The 17,200-nt window shown below is 42.8% G+C and overlaps 1 protein-coding gene across 1 annotated transcript in view; it reads left to right on the plus strand.

The window, feature by feature from the left end:
- nphp4 (nephronophthisis 4) overlaps positions 1-17,200 on the plus strand; it is a gene marked incomplete at both ends in the record, with an annotated part of 904,050 nt that overhangs the window by 114,759 nt on the left and 772,091 nt on the right. The window contains one exon of the mRNA XM_084333446.1: positions 16,145-16,294. Coding sequence (XP_084189572.1) covers positions 16,145-16,294 — 150 coding nt within the window. The remainder of the gene's footprint in view (positions 1-16,144; positions 16,295-17,200) is intronic.

The raw sequence follows: 17,200 nt of genomic DNA on the forward strand, positions 1-17,200 counted from the left end.
GATATAGACAACGGCCAACAAGATTAGTTTGCGACGTTTAAATTCCTCAAAAAAAAACTCCATAATTTCTCGAGTACTGATAGCAGTAACGATGACGTCGGAGCTTATAAATACAAAAAAAAAAAATTGATAAAAAATATATATATACATTTAAAAAAAATATTATAATACAATAAATATTGCGTATCGGTTATCGGCTTGAGGAGCATAAAGTTATCGGTGTCAAAAAATCAATATCGTGCATCCCTAAAAACACATGTTGGCAATAATGGGACAACGGTATTTGTGCCATGATCTCTCCGCTCCTATTATTTATCTTCCACAAACACATGCCGTCAGCAACATATCTGTTTACCCAGTGCCATGGGATAAGTAGAGCAAACGGATGGTGAGACGCTATTCCTCTTCACAATGGTAACCTATTTTGTTGTTTTCTTCAAGGCCAGTAATGACGTGTGGTCCTCGGGAGAGAGGGAGAGAGAGAATGAGGTTGGTAAGGATTCTATCAGCGAGTCGCGGGGGCAAATTGGCGGTGTTTGTCTTCGACACTCGATTTAGTGTAATGTTTACTCCCTTTGAGTACATGGCGACAAAAGAGCAGTGAAGAGGCAGAGTTTTATAATGGGCACCGTGCCGTCCAGATACAATCGCAGCGCCCCTATATCTGCATTGTCCCTCTCTGCCTATTCACCCCACACTTCTCTCACACAAACACACACAGCAAACACAAAGACGGGAAGATAAATAGACGTCCTTGGAACTACGGTGATGGGACATTTCACCTTTCGCCTTGCCTTCAAATTGGTTCCACTGTACAGTTTGAGGCCGCGTGGACACGTGACTGGACTACTAGTTGGTTGACCTGAAAACTAACAATACCTCCATATTAGTGGGGGCATGGATTTCCATGAACTCAGGAGGTGACTGAATTTACTGCTAGCATGACATGACACCGACATCGCCCTCACTGCACCTGAGGCCGTGTGTGTGTGTGTGTGTGTGTGTGGATGAAGTGGATTTACCAGTGCGCTCCTCTGCATGTCCGATCCCCAAATCCTGTTCAGGGATACGCGGACGACGTGCAGGTGTCATCACGACAGGAAGATGTCATCATTAACATGCTGGCACGCACTGATGAGTTCCTCCAGTGGTCAGGGCTGGAGGTGAAGCAAGCCAAGTGCGCCGTACTCCATGAGCGCCGCAGTGGAGGCAACCGCTGGTATAAGGCCAAGAACGACAAGCCCCCCTCCTTTCTTGTAATGGGCCAACCCATCAAGGTGTATTCCCGTAATGAGACCTACCCATACCTTGGCCACAGGTTTAACATCGCTGGAGAGTGGGGGGAGCAGGTAGAGGAGCTCACTACAGAGTTTCTCCATCGTCTACACCTGATTGACCTGTCCCCCCTCCCCGTCATCATGAAGTTCCAGGCTGTGAGAGAGGTGGCTCTGGCTAAAATCCAACACCTTTTTGCCAATGTACACATCCCTCTCAAGGCACTGAGAGAAATGACAAACAAAACTGTTCAGCTGGTCAGAAAGTGGGTAGGCCTCAACACACACTCCACACGGGGCATGATCTTTCTCCCATGTGGAGAGGGAGGGCTGGGAGTCCCCAATGTCGAGTGGACCTACATAGCCACCAGGCTAGCCCACCTGCTCCACATGCTTAACAATGATGATGTCACCGTCAGAGAAATGGCCAGGGCCTCTCTCCTGCTGGATCTACGCAGAAGGAAGATCCCCCTGGCCACTGCAGACCAGAATAACTTCCTCGGCTTCAGGAAGAAAGACTCTGGGAAACTGGACTCTCGGGCCAAGGGCTACGGGGTCTGGTCTGACTGGCCAGATCTCAATGACCTCTGCAACCAGACTGGAGTTCAGCTGAAATGGACAAGACCCACCAACACACAGACTGAAGTCCCTGTCTCTGATGAACTTATCACAGACCCCTGTGTGGTTGTGAAGGCCAACATCACAACACCGCAGGAAGAGACTGTCGAACTGCACAGAGACTCTGCAAGGAGGGTTCTGCTTAGCATGAAGCAGTCTGAGATCAGGCAGCACTGGTGTGGACTCAGACTACAGGGAAAGCTAGCTTTTTTGGAGTTTGCTGACCACTCAGTCTCACACTCAGTGTATAAGAACGCCGCTGTTGGTGAGGATGTTTTAAAATTTACCATCAAAGCAAGACTGCAGGTATTACCCACTCAATACAATCTGTCCACTTGGTATCCTCAAACTCACAGTCCATTCTGTTTAAACCATCAGGATTCACAACACCTAGAATCCATTGCACACATAACAAACGGATGTAATGCATACAAACACCTGTACATCGCTCGTCATGACCGTATTGTGGACATGCTAACATACCCAATACACCGGACGTTGTTTTTGTTGACACCAGCCACGGAGAGGTGCTGGTCATAGAAGTAGGCTGTACCTTTGACCTGTACATGGACCAGGCCTTCCGGGACAAGTATATCAAATACCAACCACTGCTCAGTGTGATGGCTGACCTTGGGTATAGGTGTAGATATGGTGTACTTGTGTTCGGAAGTCTTGGCCATGTACACAAATCCACCATGACCGGTCTGAGAATTGCTGCAATGTCTAAAAGAAAAGCCAAACAAATTGCCAAATATTGCTCTGTCTCAGCTATTATTGGCAGCTTAGCCACGTGGAGAAGGAGGTGCTATGTGTACCCTTAAGTGTTCAGTGCTGCTTGGCCCCGATACATTTGATTCCCTGTTTATGTAATATAATTTGTGGAACCAAATAAAGTATTAAAGTGTGTGTGTGTGTGTGTGTGTGTGTGTGTGTGTGTGTGTGTGTGTGTGTGTGTGTGTGTGTGTGTGTGTGTGTGTGTGTGTGTGTGTGTGTGTGTGTGTGTGTGTGTGTGTGTGTGTGTGTGTGTGTGTGTGTGTGTGTGTGTGTGTGTGTGTGTGTGTGTGTGTGTGTGTGTGTGTGTGTGTGTGTGTGTGTGTGTGTGTGTTGGCATTTCTCTACATTTCCCTTTTGAGGTTGGGCTGGGAAATCCTTTATACAGAATTGTCAGTATTATACTGTGATGAAGAGGTTGATTAAAGTGTTGCTTCTTGTATAGGAAATATAATTAATCAAATATTTAGTCATTATTGATAAGGTTATGCAATGAACAAATGTAATTATATTTCTGCACACTCTCTTTCTTTCTCACACATACAGACATTCCCTGTCTTACACATGGTCAATACATTTGGGGGTGCTTAGGATATTTGGTTTGGAGGATTTAGAACAAAAGAAGATAGTAAATAATTAATAATCTAGTACACACCTTTTTCTCACACATACATACATGAAGTGCACATGCTCAATATACCATCTCCCACACATTCCTTTCTTAATTAGACACACTGAAATGACAGAAGTTGGTAGAATGGCTAAATGTCCTTATAAGGTAACAACTGCCACCCTGGTCAAATATGTACCTGTTAGGCATATAAGCTGGCAGACGGCCAAAGACATTTCCCCAGATGCACCAGAAAAATTTATCTTTTTGTCAAAGTTTCAAGTAAAGCTTGGTAAAATTTTTACATTTTGTCTGGACATCAACAACGGTTATTCAAATCTGAACCCACTGGTTTTAATTCTATTTTGATTTGTGATGGGGTGGCTCAGGAAGTAGAGCGGTCGCCTGGTAATAGGAAGGTTTTCCGGTTCAATTCCAGCTCCAGACACTGAACCCCTAACTGCTCCCGATTAGCAGATTGGCACCTTGTGTGGTTGCCACCACTGTCAGTGTGTGAATGTCTGAGTGAGTGGCCAGAGTGGGTGAATGTGAGGCATAAGATGAGGCTGAATGGGATTGTTCTGGGTGACTCATGGTGCTAGAATGGACAGCAGAACACCTGGCTTCACCCCCTGGTTCAAATTCCTCAATAAGAGAAAAATGTGGAAATATGAGTGTTTTTTTTTTTACGCTGACTATACCGACTCTGACAACATGTTTTGTGTGTGTGTGATGTGTGCACCTGAGCCTAGTCAGAGCGAATGGTAGGGACAGTGGAGGCATAGCAGAGAGGGCTCACAGCCAGGAGGCATATAGGACGGTGTAAGGGGAGGGAGGAAGAGGAGGGGGCTGGAGCGGGGGCAGGCAGGGTACAGAGGGTGCCAGGGGAGCATGTGGCTTCCTCCAGTCTATCTCTGTGTGTTCTGCTGTCCAGCCGGCTCTCAGCCACTCTGGCCTGCTCACCGCTATAGTACACTACTGAATCCTGCCTCTCCAACAGCACAGCAGGGGGTGGAGATGGAGAGAAAATAGAATAGAAGGAGGGCTAATGACAGAAGGGGGTGTGTTGTTGGATGACCTAGAGAAAGAGCACTGCTAGGATGCATTAGAATGAGTAGTGTGGGTGTGTCCACTGTCCAGTGGTGAGTACAGTAACAGGACACCATCAGGGCGGAATGCAAAAGATGTTTGTTTTAAAGTGTGGCTTTCTGGCTGGTTGTATGAGTTGTCTTGTCTTTTACAGTTGTTGGCTGAACCAAACCTCGCACCTGAAGGGTATATACAGTATTATTAAATTTGATTATACATTAAAGAAAAAGTAAATAAAAACCTTCTCACTGTCATATACTACCATGCACTCTTCCTACTATACTAATATGTCTGTACTACTATGCACTCAACACTGCAGCACCCAAGCTTCAGCACTGTTTGATGAACATTGTTACTCAGCTGAAAGAGTTGTACCCTTCCTGCCGACTTGTCGTACAGAACTTGTAAGTGGCTTTGGATAAAAGCGTCAGCTAAAATGACTAAATGTAAAATGTAAATGTAGATTCAAATGTATTGTCAACGTACAGCACAATAGTACAATACAATGAAAATACATTGGCATCTAACCAGAGTGCAAAGGTAACACTAAAGTGAATAACAATATACAGTGTAACTATTAAAAGTAGATATGGGATATATATAGATATACAGTTATATATAGTATACAGTATCTACTATGCAGAGTAGATATGTATGCAAGTATATAAACACGAATAATGTACATACAAATAATTATGTATCTTTTCAACAATTTCCAACAATTTAGTATGACTTCAAATTTTTTGTTGTTGTAAAGAAACTAGTATAAATAAAATGATCCATTATTATTTAAAGCGGCATCGTTCAGGGGCAAATAATCAACACAAAAGAGGACAGTGTCACGTGGCTATCAGGAGCAGTGCCCCCTCTCCCTCACCTCCTTATCTGTCAGGGATTGTACCTGAAAAAGCCTTCCAGACGCCTCCCTATATAGTACCTGAAGAAGCCTTCTAGGCCAGATGACAGTACCTGAAGAAGCCTTCCAGGCCAGACACCTCCCTATACCTGAAGAAGCTGTCGAGGCCAGACCTCTCCCTATACAGTACGTGAAGAAGCCTTCTAGGCCAGATGACTGTACCTGAAGAAGCCTTCCAGGCCAGACACCTCCCTATACCTGAAGAAGCTGTCGAGGCCAGACCTCTCCCTATACAGTACCTTTTTGCATTCACTGGCGGCTCACTTTCCCCATTTTTATTGAACATGTTGGTTTCCTGCCTCGCTACCCCTCACCCAAGAGTAACAACCTTTTACAAACTGGGCAGTACATTAGGTAGGCAGTGTTCTTGGCTCCAAATAGCACAACCAATTGATTAATCAAAGCGAATTAAGCACATGGGCAATGATTCTGAACAGCTTGTTTAGGCATGTTAATCTGAAGACTTCAAACCCATGGCCAAACGGCAAGGAGTATTTATATAATTTCCCCCCTGGAGCCTAAACAACATTTCAGACTGAAGCCAAATATATACAAAGACTAGGCTGAACTAGATTCATACATACTGGAACATGAACTAAGTTTAGCTTAAAATTGTCTAGAAAGCTGCTGAAAATATTCGTTGCTAAAAATTCTGACGTTATTTTTGTGATTATATCTCACGGGTCGAACAAACCTGAACGTTGTTGCCATAAAATATAACGTAGTTTGTTTCTTTACCTTTCTGTGAATGTCTAGAAAAAAAAAAGTATCTCAATCTGATGAAAAATGGCGGAGCTATTTATATTATAAAAAGGTAACTGTACTTACAGTACATTTCATTCATGGTCTTTGCTGCCCTGTTACGGGCGCCTGGTGGTACTAAATCCAGATTTAACTCTGCCATTGGAAAGAGGAGATTTGGTCTCCCGATCCATTGATGTATGACTTGGCCACATTAACACTTTCAGCGCCACGCCTGGTTTTCCGTTTTACCGCTTGAATGCCACCATCGGCGCCAATGTTAACGTTAATATCGCCTAATCTATGTTTTAAATTATGGCTATGTGTCTAATCTGCCCATCGCATTATCAAAGACTATTTTCCAGTCAGTGCTGTGAAGGCAGATTGTTTTTTTATCGCGTCGTTGCCGTTTCAGAGCAGTTAGAAAAGCCCCCGTTTTGATATAAAAAACAGCTCATTCTGGAGCATTCTATGAAAATCGTCTTTTAGTGGAATATTCCACAACGTTGATATTCGTCGGCCTTTTTATGAATCGTTTTCAAATAAACGCTAGATGATCAATATTATACGTGCACACACGCACATTACGGCCGCGCACTGATAATCGCTCCGTTGATTTGCTCACGGACTTTTACAGTGAAACCGAAAGAAGACATTTCACAAAACAGCTTATAACTTCATCAAACTTACTCTGATTATCCTACCACTGATAACATAGAGTCCTTACCTGACATCAGATGGTATCCAACTGGTATATTCCAATTCCTGATCACCATTCGAAAAAATCGATACGTGTATGGATCCAACGCGATACAGTAGAACTCCATGATCCGCGGGGATCTGAGGCTCCAGAATGAACTCTAGTAACCCCGGCTGGATCAGTGAACTGGAAAATGTGGAGTACCGGATTTTTTTCCCCATTCATTTTCATTGAGTCCATTCCAAAATCACTTATATCATCTGGGAGACGACAGGGGGCGCTTTTTTCCACAGTGATCGTCGGCGCCCCTCGGCTATACTCGGGTAGGCTCGGGTGATGCAATAATTTTTCAGATCACAAAAAAAAAAAAATCCGAGAAATCTCGTGAGTGGCTAGCAACCACCTATAAAAAAACACGAGAAATCTCGTGAGTGGCACTGAAAGAGTTAAGGTAATTTATAGGCCTGATATTCATTATTTTTTTTATTTTTTTTATCTACTTTTTCTATTTTTCTCCCATCCCAATTTCGTATTGTCCAATTCTACCCTCCCCTGTCTCGAACGCTGTTAGGCCATGCCTCCCAGAAGCCGGCTGCAATGTGGACGAAGCCTTGCATCACGTGTCCCCTCCGGTACACGAGGAGGCAGCCGTCGCATCTTTTCACCTGCACAGCGCGATCTCTCAGCGGCGAGGGTCTGCTTGGCGCAGGCGCACCAACCGACCTGTAGGAGTCGCTGTCCACAACGTCCGATCCCCACCCACCAGCTTTCCACCCCTAACACTGCCAATTGTGTTAGTATGAACGACCAGCCAAGCTGGTAGCAATGCCGAGAGCTGGGCTCGAACCCAGCATCTTCTGCATTAGTGGCGAGCGCCTTGCCCACTACGCCACTTAGCCGCCCCCTATAGGCCTGATATTCTATATTCATATTTCAAATTGCATGTGTCTGGATGGAACAATTCTGTACTGTACAAAATAAAACTGTAAATCATCTGGCCTTTATTCATTTGCTTAGAGTTTTTGTACACTTGATCTCAAGAAGGTGCTGAATGAGCTCAGTGGCAATTCTTCATGTCATGAATGAATGAATGAATGAATGAATGAAAACTTTATTTAACAGATTGCAGAATGGGTACAATACAGTACGGCTCAATACACACAATTGTTAAGGGGGATGCAGACCTGAGAAAGACGTTTGTCTTGTTTACATCAGGGTCCCCCAATGGTGTTATTCACCGTCAAAGATGGAAAAAAAGAGATAATAATTGATATTCTCCTTTGGTTCATAAAAATTTACTCAAAGCATAGCAACAGACACAATATTTCTGGGAATACATTTCCTGAGGTCCATAGATCCAATCCAATCCAACTGTATTTATATAGCACGTTTAAAAACAACAAAGTTGACCAAAGTGCTTCACAATCAATCAATAATATAGTAAAAAAAAAACACATAGACTAAACACAATACAATGCACACAGAACTACACACAAATTACGGCAGCAGACTGTAACTTTTTTTAAATGCTAGGGAGAACAGATGTGTTTTAAGATGGGATTTATACATTTGGAGCATTGGGGGCAGCCTAATGTGGGGGGGGGGGGCAACTCGTTCCAGAGTTTGGGGGCTGTAACCGCAAACGCACAGTCCCCCCTGTTCTTTAGCCTGGATTTGGCCAACGCCAATGCAAAGCGCGTTACAATAGTCCAGCCATAGATGCTCCTAGATACCAAGAACATGCAAATGGACCTTGTAGAAGTGGAGCAATCTCTCCATTTACTTGGGTATGTACTTTTAGGCGAATTTTGAACATTTTTTTCAGTAATCCATCCATTATTATTATTATTTCCTTTTTCTTTTTATATCTGTAATCTTATTTCCGTGTCTTTTTCCAGTAAGGACTAGTTTCCTTTTATTGATTTATTTGATAATGTTTTGTATTAAACCAGATTGTTACTGTGGTTGTTCACCATGGCTGGATGAATGTAAAGGAAACACCATTGTAATCCCACTTCAGTCACACTGGAGCCCTCCCCAGGAAAGGAGAAAGGCAAGATGGAAATGTGGAAGAAAGGGATAGAAGAGGACAGGGAGTGGTGAAGATGAAGCTTGAAGTGCTTATGGGATTATGTAGGGGAGGTATGGAGAGAGAGAGCAGCAGAAGTGAGGGTTGATCAAGGGCCCTCTTAGGGTGATAAGAGGACAAGCAGATGGCACTGCAATGTTGGAAGGCTACATTGTGTTCAAATGAGTGTGTTCTAATCTAATCAACTTCTGCCCTGTGTTTGTATGCGTGTGTTAGGGTTGCTGCAGTGACGTGAAATTTCCCCCACAAAAAAAAGAAAAAACGTGAAAACACCGGTATTATCGGTGACACCAGACATTTAGCAAAATTACACTCAATATCTGTAGAGCGCTTACTTTCATCTTTAACGTTATGTAGCTACGTTGATCCTCTGTGTCCAACCAACGGGACAGTAATACCTTCTGTACATTTTCTGTCAATCAGTTCATTGATGGGTCAACGTAGCTGTTATTTAGCACATTGCGCAAACATACTTTTGCTGGTCTTGACTAGTCCTCTGAGCTTCTCTCCAGTCGAGCTGTTGTAGGATTTAAATCCAAAATATTACGGAATCCTCCCTCATCATTGTTTAAAGGGGAACTATTTTACTATTTCTTTCACTATTTGGGCACTTTTACACAATTCCTGTGAGTCTATGGAACACCTCTGTACGTTTTTTTTTCTTTTTTTTTCTTCATTATTTTGTATTTCTAATCAAGTACTCAAAAACAGCATTTTTCTACCTCAAGATCTTAAGCCGTTTTGAGGCTGGGCTCCAACCACTCACTCTGTGGCCTGGTGCCAAGTGCCACATCAACTGCCACATTATTATGCAGCTGAGAAATCTCTGACATCACAGATATGCACATTTTCAGATGACTCAGTGAGGGTGAATATTGTGAGAGGAGAATTGGAAGAATGCGCCAATATGAGAATTAGAGACAGATCCTATTAATATAAGTCCACATAGCTAGGAAACAATGCTAAACACTGAAAAAGGCCATTTATAAGATAGTTCCCCTTTAACTTGTCATGTTGTCTCGAGCCTTTTCTCTTTCTGAAGTTAAATCTACTCTAGAAGTGAAAGTGAAACTTAAAATACTCTGTCTGTACTGCGACTTTGTGGCACAGATCTAGCCTGCTCTGCTGTCCGCACAGACACTTTCAGTTCTTTTTTTTATTTGATGAAAGTGGGCAGAATGTACTAAATGGGTTTTTATTAAAAAAAAAATGAAAAACATACAAACAGTAGGTGGGAGTAGTGGGCAAGTAAGGTACAGTATTTGGTTGATGACTGAACACAGTAACACCGGTTTCACTTATTACTGCGTTTGTGTGCGTGTGTGTTTGACAGAAAGGTAATACAATGCCATCTTGCGATGATGTCTATATGTTAGAAAGCACATCCATCTCGTGACTGAAATGGTAATCTGTGTTTCTCTCTCAATACCACTCTGTGTCGCCTCCTAATTTAGCGGTAAACCCTTCTCCTTTGAAACAGGCTCTCCCACTCATGACTCATGTTCCCTCCAAATTCACAGCTTCTCTCTCTCTCTCTCTCTTTCTCTCTCTCTCCAATCTCTCCTGTGCCACAGACACTTCTAGGTTTTCACATTGAGAGGACTTGTTGTGCTGATACCCACAGGTACACCTCAACAAGTTCTCTCTCTCACTCATTCACTCACTCTCTTTTCTCTCTCCTCTCTCTCTCTCTCTCTCTCTCTCTCTCTCTCTCTCTCTCATGCTTAGCTGCTTTCCCATTTTTACCTTCACATCTCCCGCCAAGTTCCCCCTACTCACTCTAGACTTGGAGGTACCATGCTGTCTCTGGAAAGGAACGGATTTTGGGATTTTCTAATCCATGTGCAGTGTCTGAAAACCCGAGTTTGATGCATAATGGATAATAAGAAATAAATGATTAAAAAGGTACTCAGATCTCCAACACCTGGGCACCATCTGTGTCATCTGTGCTGGTTGCATGAATGTTTGATCGCGCCACCCCCCAATCCCCCTCATCTTCTCTCCCCTCATCCCCTCTCCTCTCCCCTTCCACTGTTCTTTTTGGGCTTTGTGGCACATTTTGAATGCATGTTTTAGAGGTACACATTTTCTTGGGTTTCTTGGGATGAAGTGCATTTCAGCAGCTGGCTGTCCAAAGGAGTTCAAGGTCAATTATACTGCAAAGCAAAAATAAACTAAATGTAACAGCATGAGGCATAACTGGTATATTCTCTGGTATATGTGGACAAAGTGATCTCTGCTCAGAAACATCTGCAGCGGAAGGTGCTAACATGGTAGAGCTGACACACAGCTCTACCCTCACTCAATTTGAAGAACTACAATGGGAGGGTCATTTTGATTTCCTGGAAACCTCGATTGTCTCTCTCTTATCAGTGTCCCACTCTCCTGTCTGTGTGTTTGGTAGTGAGTGTCAACCTTTGACTGGAGTTGTCTGTCTGATGCCCACCCTTTTTCGCCCCAGTATAGTCCTTTGTAAAACAGGAAGCTGTGATTTAGGACCATATCTCTGGCCTGATGATATGTACAGAGCTGGCTGTGGGCTCAGTTTACTGTGTAGTAGAGAAACGTTTCTACAAATACAAGAGAGAAGGTTTTTGGGTGAGCTGAGTCTCACGGGAGGAAACAGATTCACAGATCCTTCATCTTCTTTTCCCTTTCAATACACTTCTATTGGCTTTGAAGATAAAGGCAGAAACAGCTTGCGGTGGATCCACTCTGTGTCCTGGGCCTGGCTGCTTCTCTTACCTGTGGCCATGGTGACGGATTGCACTAGGGTTGGGTACCGAACTCTGTACTTTTAAGGTTACCGACCGAATTACATCGGTAGCACCGAGTACCAGTTCACGCTAGATCAATCGGTGCCACATTTCGGTACCTTAAGACCCGCCCATTTAAACAATAATCTGAATTCCAATGATTCGTAATTGTAATTTCATAATAGACACAGACCAGACTAAGCTAAGCTATATGAAATACTCCATTGTACATCAGTTTTGTTTTCGTGGAGTTCCAATAGTGAAGAATGGGAGGGGCTGAGCCCGTCTCTCTCCTCTCTCTCTACGTTCAATTATTTTAAGTAGCCAAACGTTACACTATAAAAACTAACTGGATTGTTGATGATAATAAACATTTAATTTCATTAGCTGAAATATTAAAAAATCATTAAGTTTGCTATGAGCCGTGGGCGGCTGATTGGCGCAGTGGGCAAGGCGCTCGCCTCTAACGCAGGAGACGCTGGGTTCGAGCCCAGCTCTCGGCGTTGCTACCGGCTGGCCGGTCGTTCATACTAACACAATTGGCAAGTGTTAGAGGGTGAGAAAGCCGGTGGGTGTGGATTTGACATTGTGGACAGCGACTCCTACAGGTCGGTTTGGTGACGCCGGTGCGACGGAAGCAGGAAGTAGCGGGGGCAGCGTGAGCCTCCCACGCGTTACTCCTCGCCACTGAGAGTTCGAGCTGCTGCGGTGAAAAGATGCGACAAGCTGCCTCCTCATGTACCGGAGGGGACACGTGATGCAAGGCTTCTGTCCTCACTACAACCGACCTGTGGGAGGCATAGTCTAGCAACGTTCAAGACAGGGGAGGGAAGAATTGGATAATACGAAATTGGGATGGGGGAAAAATAGAAAATGGGGAGAAAAAGTGGATACAAAAAAAGTTTGTTGTAAGCCATTCTCCCTTTCTCTGTGTGTGTGCTCATCTCTTTGGTCGTTGGAAAGACCAGATGAGGTCAGAGGAGATTGACAGTACTTTACTGAGGATGACCAGATAATGTTGATATTTAAACATAAAAATAATGATACATAATAAATACATGATCTATATATATATATTCTGTATATAACTATAAGCAACTTATTATATTGTGAATTTTCTCCAGACCTCTCTTGGCAATGCATGAGGTGTGGCTAGCAATAGCAGCTCCTCTCCTATCCACACTCAACTCACACATCAGACCAAAAATAAATAAAAATGAAAACGTAATCAAAGTGCAATACCAAGCAGGGCACTTTTGCTTCAAGTTTGCTGTTTGACATAATTTCAGAAATAATCAGAGGATTCTCCCCAGGGTTTTGAGAATTTATTTTTGAGTGGTGCTGGGAGACTCCTTTATGTGATCAAATGATTGGAAATCTCACATGGTGAGAGGAAACAGCTGTACACAGAACCTCACATTCCAATAGGCTTCTTGAATTTCTGTAATCTGTTACAAAACATGATGAAGTGGGATAGTGGGGCGTAGAGATAAAAGTACAAATAAGTACAATACTAGCAAGGGTAAAATGAGCAGACGTATAAAATAACAGTTTTTCACATTAGGATCTAACATCCTAACAGGCCACAATGTTTATGGTTTGATTCAGTTTTAGTAGAATAGAAAATACATGAATGATGAAATGAGCACATAAAGTGCAGACATACTATAAAATCACAGTTTTTTACAGTGCAATAAAATAGTTCTGGATTACTGTTTAACAGTTCAAAATCATCTTTACCTTCTGTTTGGTATCCACAGTTTAAAACCTGACAGTCTTCCCTCTTGTTTGATACCCACTTTGACCCTTCGAACCTCCCACTCAGGGCAAACCTCCCTCTCAGGGCAAACCTCCCTCTCAGGGCGCAGTTCCCTCTCTCAGGGCATGGTTCTAGGCCTGGGTCTTACACCGTTTTAAAGCCTGACAGTCTTTCTTGCTTGATACCCACACAATTTAATACAAGACAGTTTTGAACCTGTAATAAAAGCAATAGACAGGGTAAAATAGTGCAGTGCAATAGAAATAATAATAAATAATAAAGACACCAAGACTTGGTCTGTAAAGTCTTTCACATTTCCTGCTCACGGTCCCAAAACGTCCCGCCTATCTGTGGGAAAACAGTAATTGACTAGTACGGATGTCGTGCCTCGGATATATAAAAGAAAAGAAAATAAAAAAATAAAAACATGGGGAATAAAACATAGAGAAATATGTTGTCAATCACAGAGAAATAGTGCAGTATAATAGTATAAAGTCAGTCAAAGGCTTTGGTAAAGAGCTGCCTTTTAAAAATGTCTAACGTATTGGCTTCCCTAATATTGTTGGGTAACGTGTTCCACAGTTTTGCGGTGTAGTTTACAAAGGCTGCATCACCGATCTTCTTATGACTCTTTCTGGTGACCTCTAATAGACCTGCATCTGATGATCGTAGTGTTCTGGCGGTTGTGTAGTTTATTAGAGAGTCAGCAATATGGGTGTAACGATGCGACCTCACAACGATTCAATTCGATTACGATTCTTCAGGCAACGATTCAATGCATCATGAAATCCCTTCATTTGACCATGATTCGATTCGATACATTTTTTATCAGTTAATTCCCCAAAAAATTTGAATACACAAATGTGGCTGGGGGAACTGATTCACTCAGCATGAATGTCAATAAAAACAACACACACAAAAAAAAAACATAAAAAATTTAGATTCTAATCGATTCTAACATTTTCAAATCGATGCAGTTGAATCGTCACATTAGGATTGATGCATTTCGATGCATCGTTACACCCCTAGTCAGCAATGTACAGTAGCTGGGTCCTTGTCCATTTAGACTCAGAGCTTTGTATGTGAGGAGAAGCACCTTCAAATAAATTCTAAAAGTTACAGGAAGCCAGTACTAGTAACTTATCTGTAACTTATCTGTAATTACTAGTACTAGTATTGGTATTAGTTAATAGCTGCAGAGTTTTGAATGAGCTGGAGTCTTTCAGTAGTTTTCTTGGGGAGACAAAGGAATAGTGCATTTCAGTAGTCGGCATGAATTAGCTTGGCTGCATCATTTTGATTTATGACTGGTCGTACCTTCGCTATGTTTCTGAGATGAAAGAAAGCAATTTTGGTCACTTTGTTTAAACCTCTTAACTAGGGGTGTGGACATTTCTCGATTCTAAGATGCATCGCGACGTGGACGATTCTGCATCGATGCAGTGACAGAACATAATCGATTATCTTGCTAGCTTTTATGTTCTTTTAAAATGTAGCGCTTTGGGATTTTCTCCACAACTATAATTATTAATTATAGCGTTAAGGTAGCGATAGGGCAGAGCGACAGAAAAAAGCAGCCGACAGGAAGGCATGACAAAATTGCGATGCTATAGTTGGAACTTTAGTCATATTTGATCTGCAACATCTAGTCTTAAAGTTGGATCTGAATTTAATTTCACTGTACCACTGCTAGATGTACGATAATCTGTACGATAAAAGCACCTTGCTCATCTCACAGAACAGGCACAGAAATAGCCTGTTGAGAACAGGACTGAAACAGAGAGGTATAGAGGCTGCTAGAATGCATAATCGGAGTGTATTTTATTTTCATCAAAAAACTTTAGGTTTAGGGGACCTGACCTATATTAACTTGTTGAGACTAAAATATGTCTGCTTTAACGCAGATGTCTTCTTGTCTCACATCACCACTGCTTCTTGTGCTGAGTATCAAGCCATTCCTTTGTTTTATGCCATCTCCCAAGTAAATCTTGGCACCCGGTCACACAGCGTGGTCCTTCTCACGGTCCAGTTTCTCTCCAAGCTCCTCATACATTACATCACGGTGATCATCATGCCACCTTTTGTTTACCATGATAACGGACCCTAAACGTCTCCCATCGTCCCTGCCCTCCCCGCTCTGTACTGTATAATCTAATGACTCACTCTCAGATCCATCACTGTCATCTTAATAAAGAGTCAGAGGGGAGTGGATGGAGCTTCCCTTAACGACCGTCACCGTCGTCGTTGAAGATGTAATTATCAAAGCTGTCTGGGAGTGAATGATTACGCCGCGGCACTCAGGCCTGGACGAAGCCTCCTCCTCTCTCCGCGTCCAAACAGGCCCTCGCCATATGTTGATTCAATTGCCGTCGGACGACCCGTTTGAATGATGACAATGTCGGCGTCGTCTCTCATATCCCGTGCCTCATCTGTGGCAAGTTGGAACGCTTGTCATATTGGTCGGGCCCCCGGAAAACGACCCCCCCAGCGTAATGGAGCGTCGCACCTAGGTCGCCGACAGCCAAATGGAATATTGAAAAATGGAAGTGTCTTTGTGTTGTGTGTTTGTGTGACACGCCAGGGCAGTGTGCTCTTTTTCATGGAAATATTGGACCATAAAGCTCCAGGGAGACGAGTGACGGTTGTTTGGAAGGGCGTGTGTGACATATCATGTCCTCCGCAAATGCACACAGAGTCACATTCCTCTAAACAAGAGTGACAATAATACAATAACAATAATAATAATAATAATGATAATATAAAAAGCAGTTGAGTTAAAGGAATAATAATTGTAACAGCGTGTCTGCTTGTTGTGTTGCAGACGACACCGTCCTGAAGACTATCGATGGGGCCCATTTGGACTATTCTGTGAAGGCCCATTCTGCCCTGGGTTCCATCATGCACCTCCTCCCAGAGAACGTGCTTGTGTCTGGTGATGAGAACATCCCAGGCCTAGCTGCCTCTCCAACAGGTAAAACTAAACCCGCCGCCCCCAGGCCACAGGCTAGGGCCATTTTTACCGATGTTTTTAAGATTGACAGACTATACGAATTTATCAAAAAAATGCTAATTATATCACTTTTATCGTAAAACGGCGAGGACATGACTAAATCCAGATTTAACACTGCCATTGGAAAGAGGAGCCTTTTCCCTATCCATAGATGTATGATTTGGCCATAATAAAGTCAAGTTCAAGGTCAAATATGAATTTATAATTAAAATGGATTATAATTTATTACTGTATCTACAAATACTTCTGTTTAATCATCTTCCCTATATTCATTTGCTTAGATTTTTTTGTACACTTGATCTCAAGAAGGTGCTGAATGAGCTCAGTGAGCGAGACAGTGAGCTACACAATTGTAACATGGTGTTATTCACCGGCACAGATGCAAAAGAAAATCGAGTCTAGTAACAGACATAATATTTCTGACACTGGGAATACATACCCCCAGGTCCCTAGATGTTCCTAGATACCAAGAACGCTAATTCCTAATTGACCTTGTAGAAGTGGAGCAATCTTTCATTTACTTAGGCATGTACTTTTAGGCAACATTTCTGAAAATAGGGCTATAGCTTAACAGGTTAAGGCTATATATCTTAAGGATATTCATAATGGGAATGATTAACTGACTAGTAGATTAATCACTGGGTGGTGTGCTTGTCCAGAATAGAAGTAGTTCAAGTTCAAGTTCAAGTTCCTTTTATTGCCACACGGCCAGGCCGGTGGAATTCGAGCACGGTGCAGGTGGTAGCTGCGACAATACACCACAAAAACATAAAAAGACAAGTTGGTTTCTAAATGGAGCTTGCAATCATAGTTGCCAGAACAGAGCACAACATTGTCATGGATCATTAAACACTAGGGCTGACTAAA

The sequence above is a fragment of the Notolepis coatsorum genome (assembly GCF_963971535.1).
Source record: "Notolepis coatsorum genome assembly, chromosome: 17".
NCBI classification, from domain to species: Eukaryota; Metazoa; Chordata; class Actinopteri; order Aulopiformes; family Paralepididae; genus Notolepis; species Notolepis coatsorum.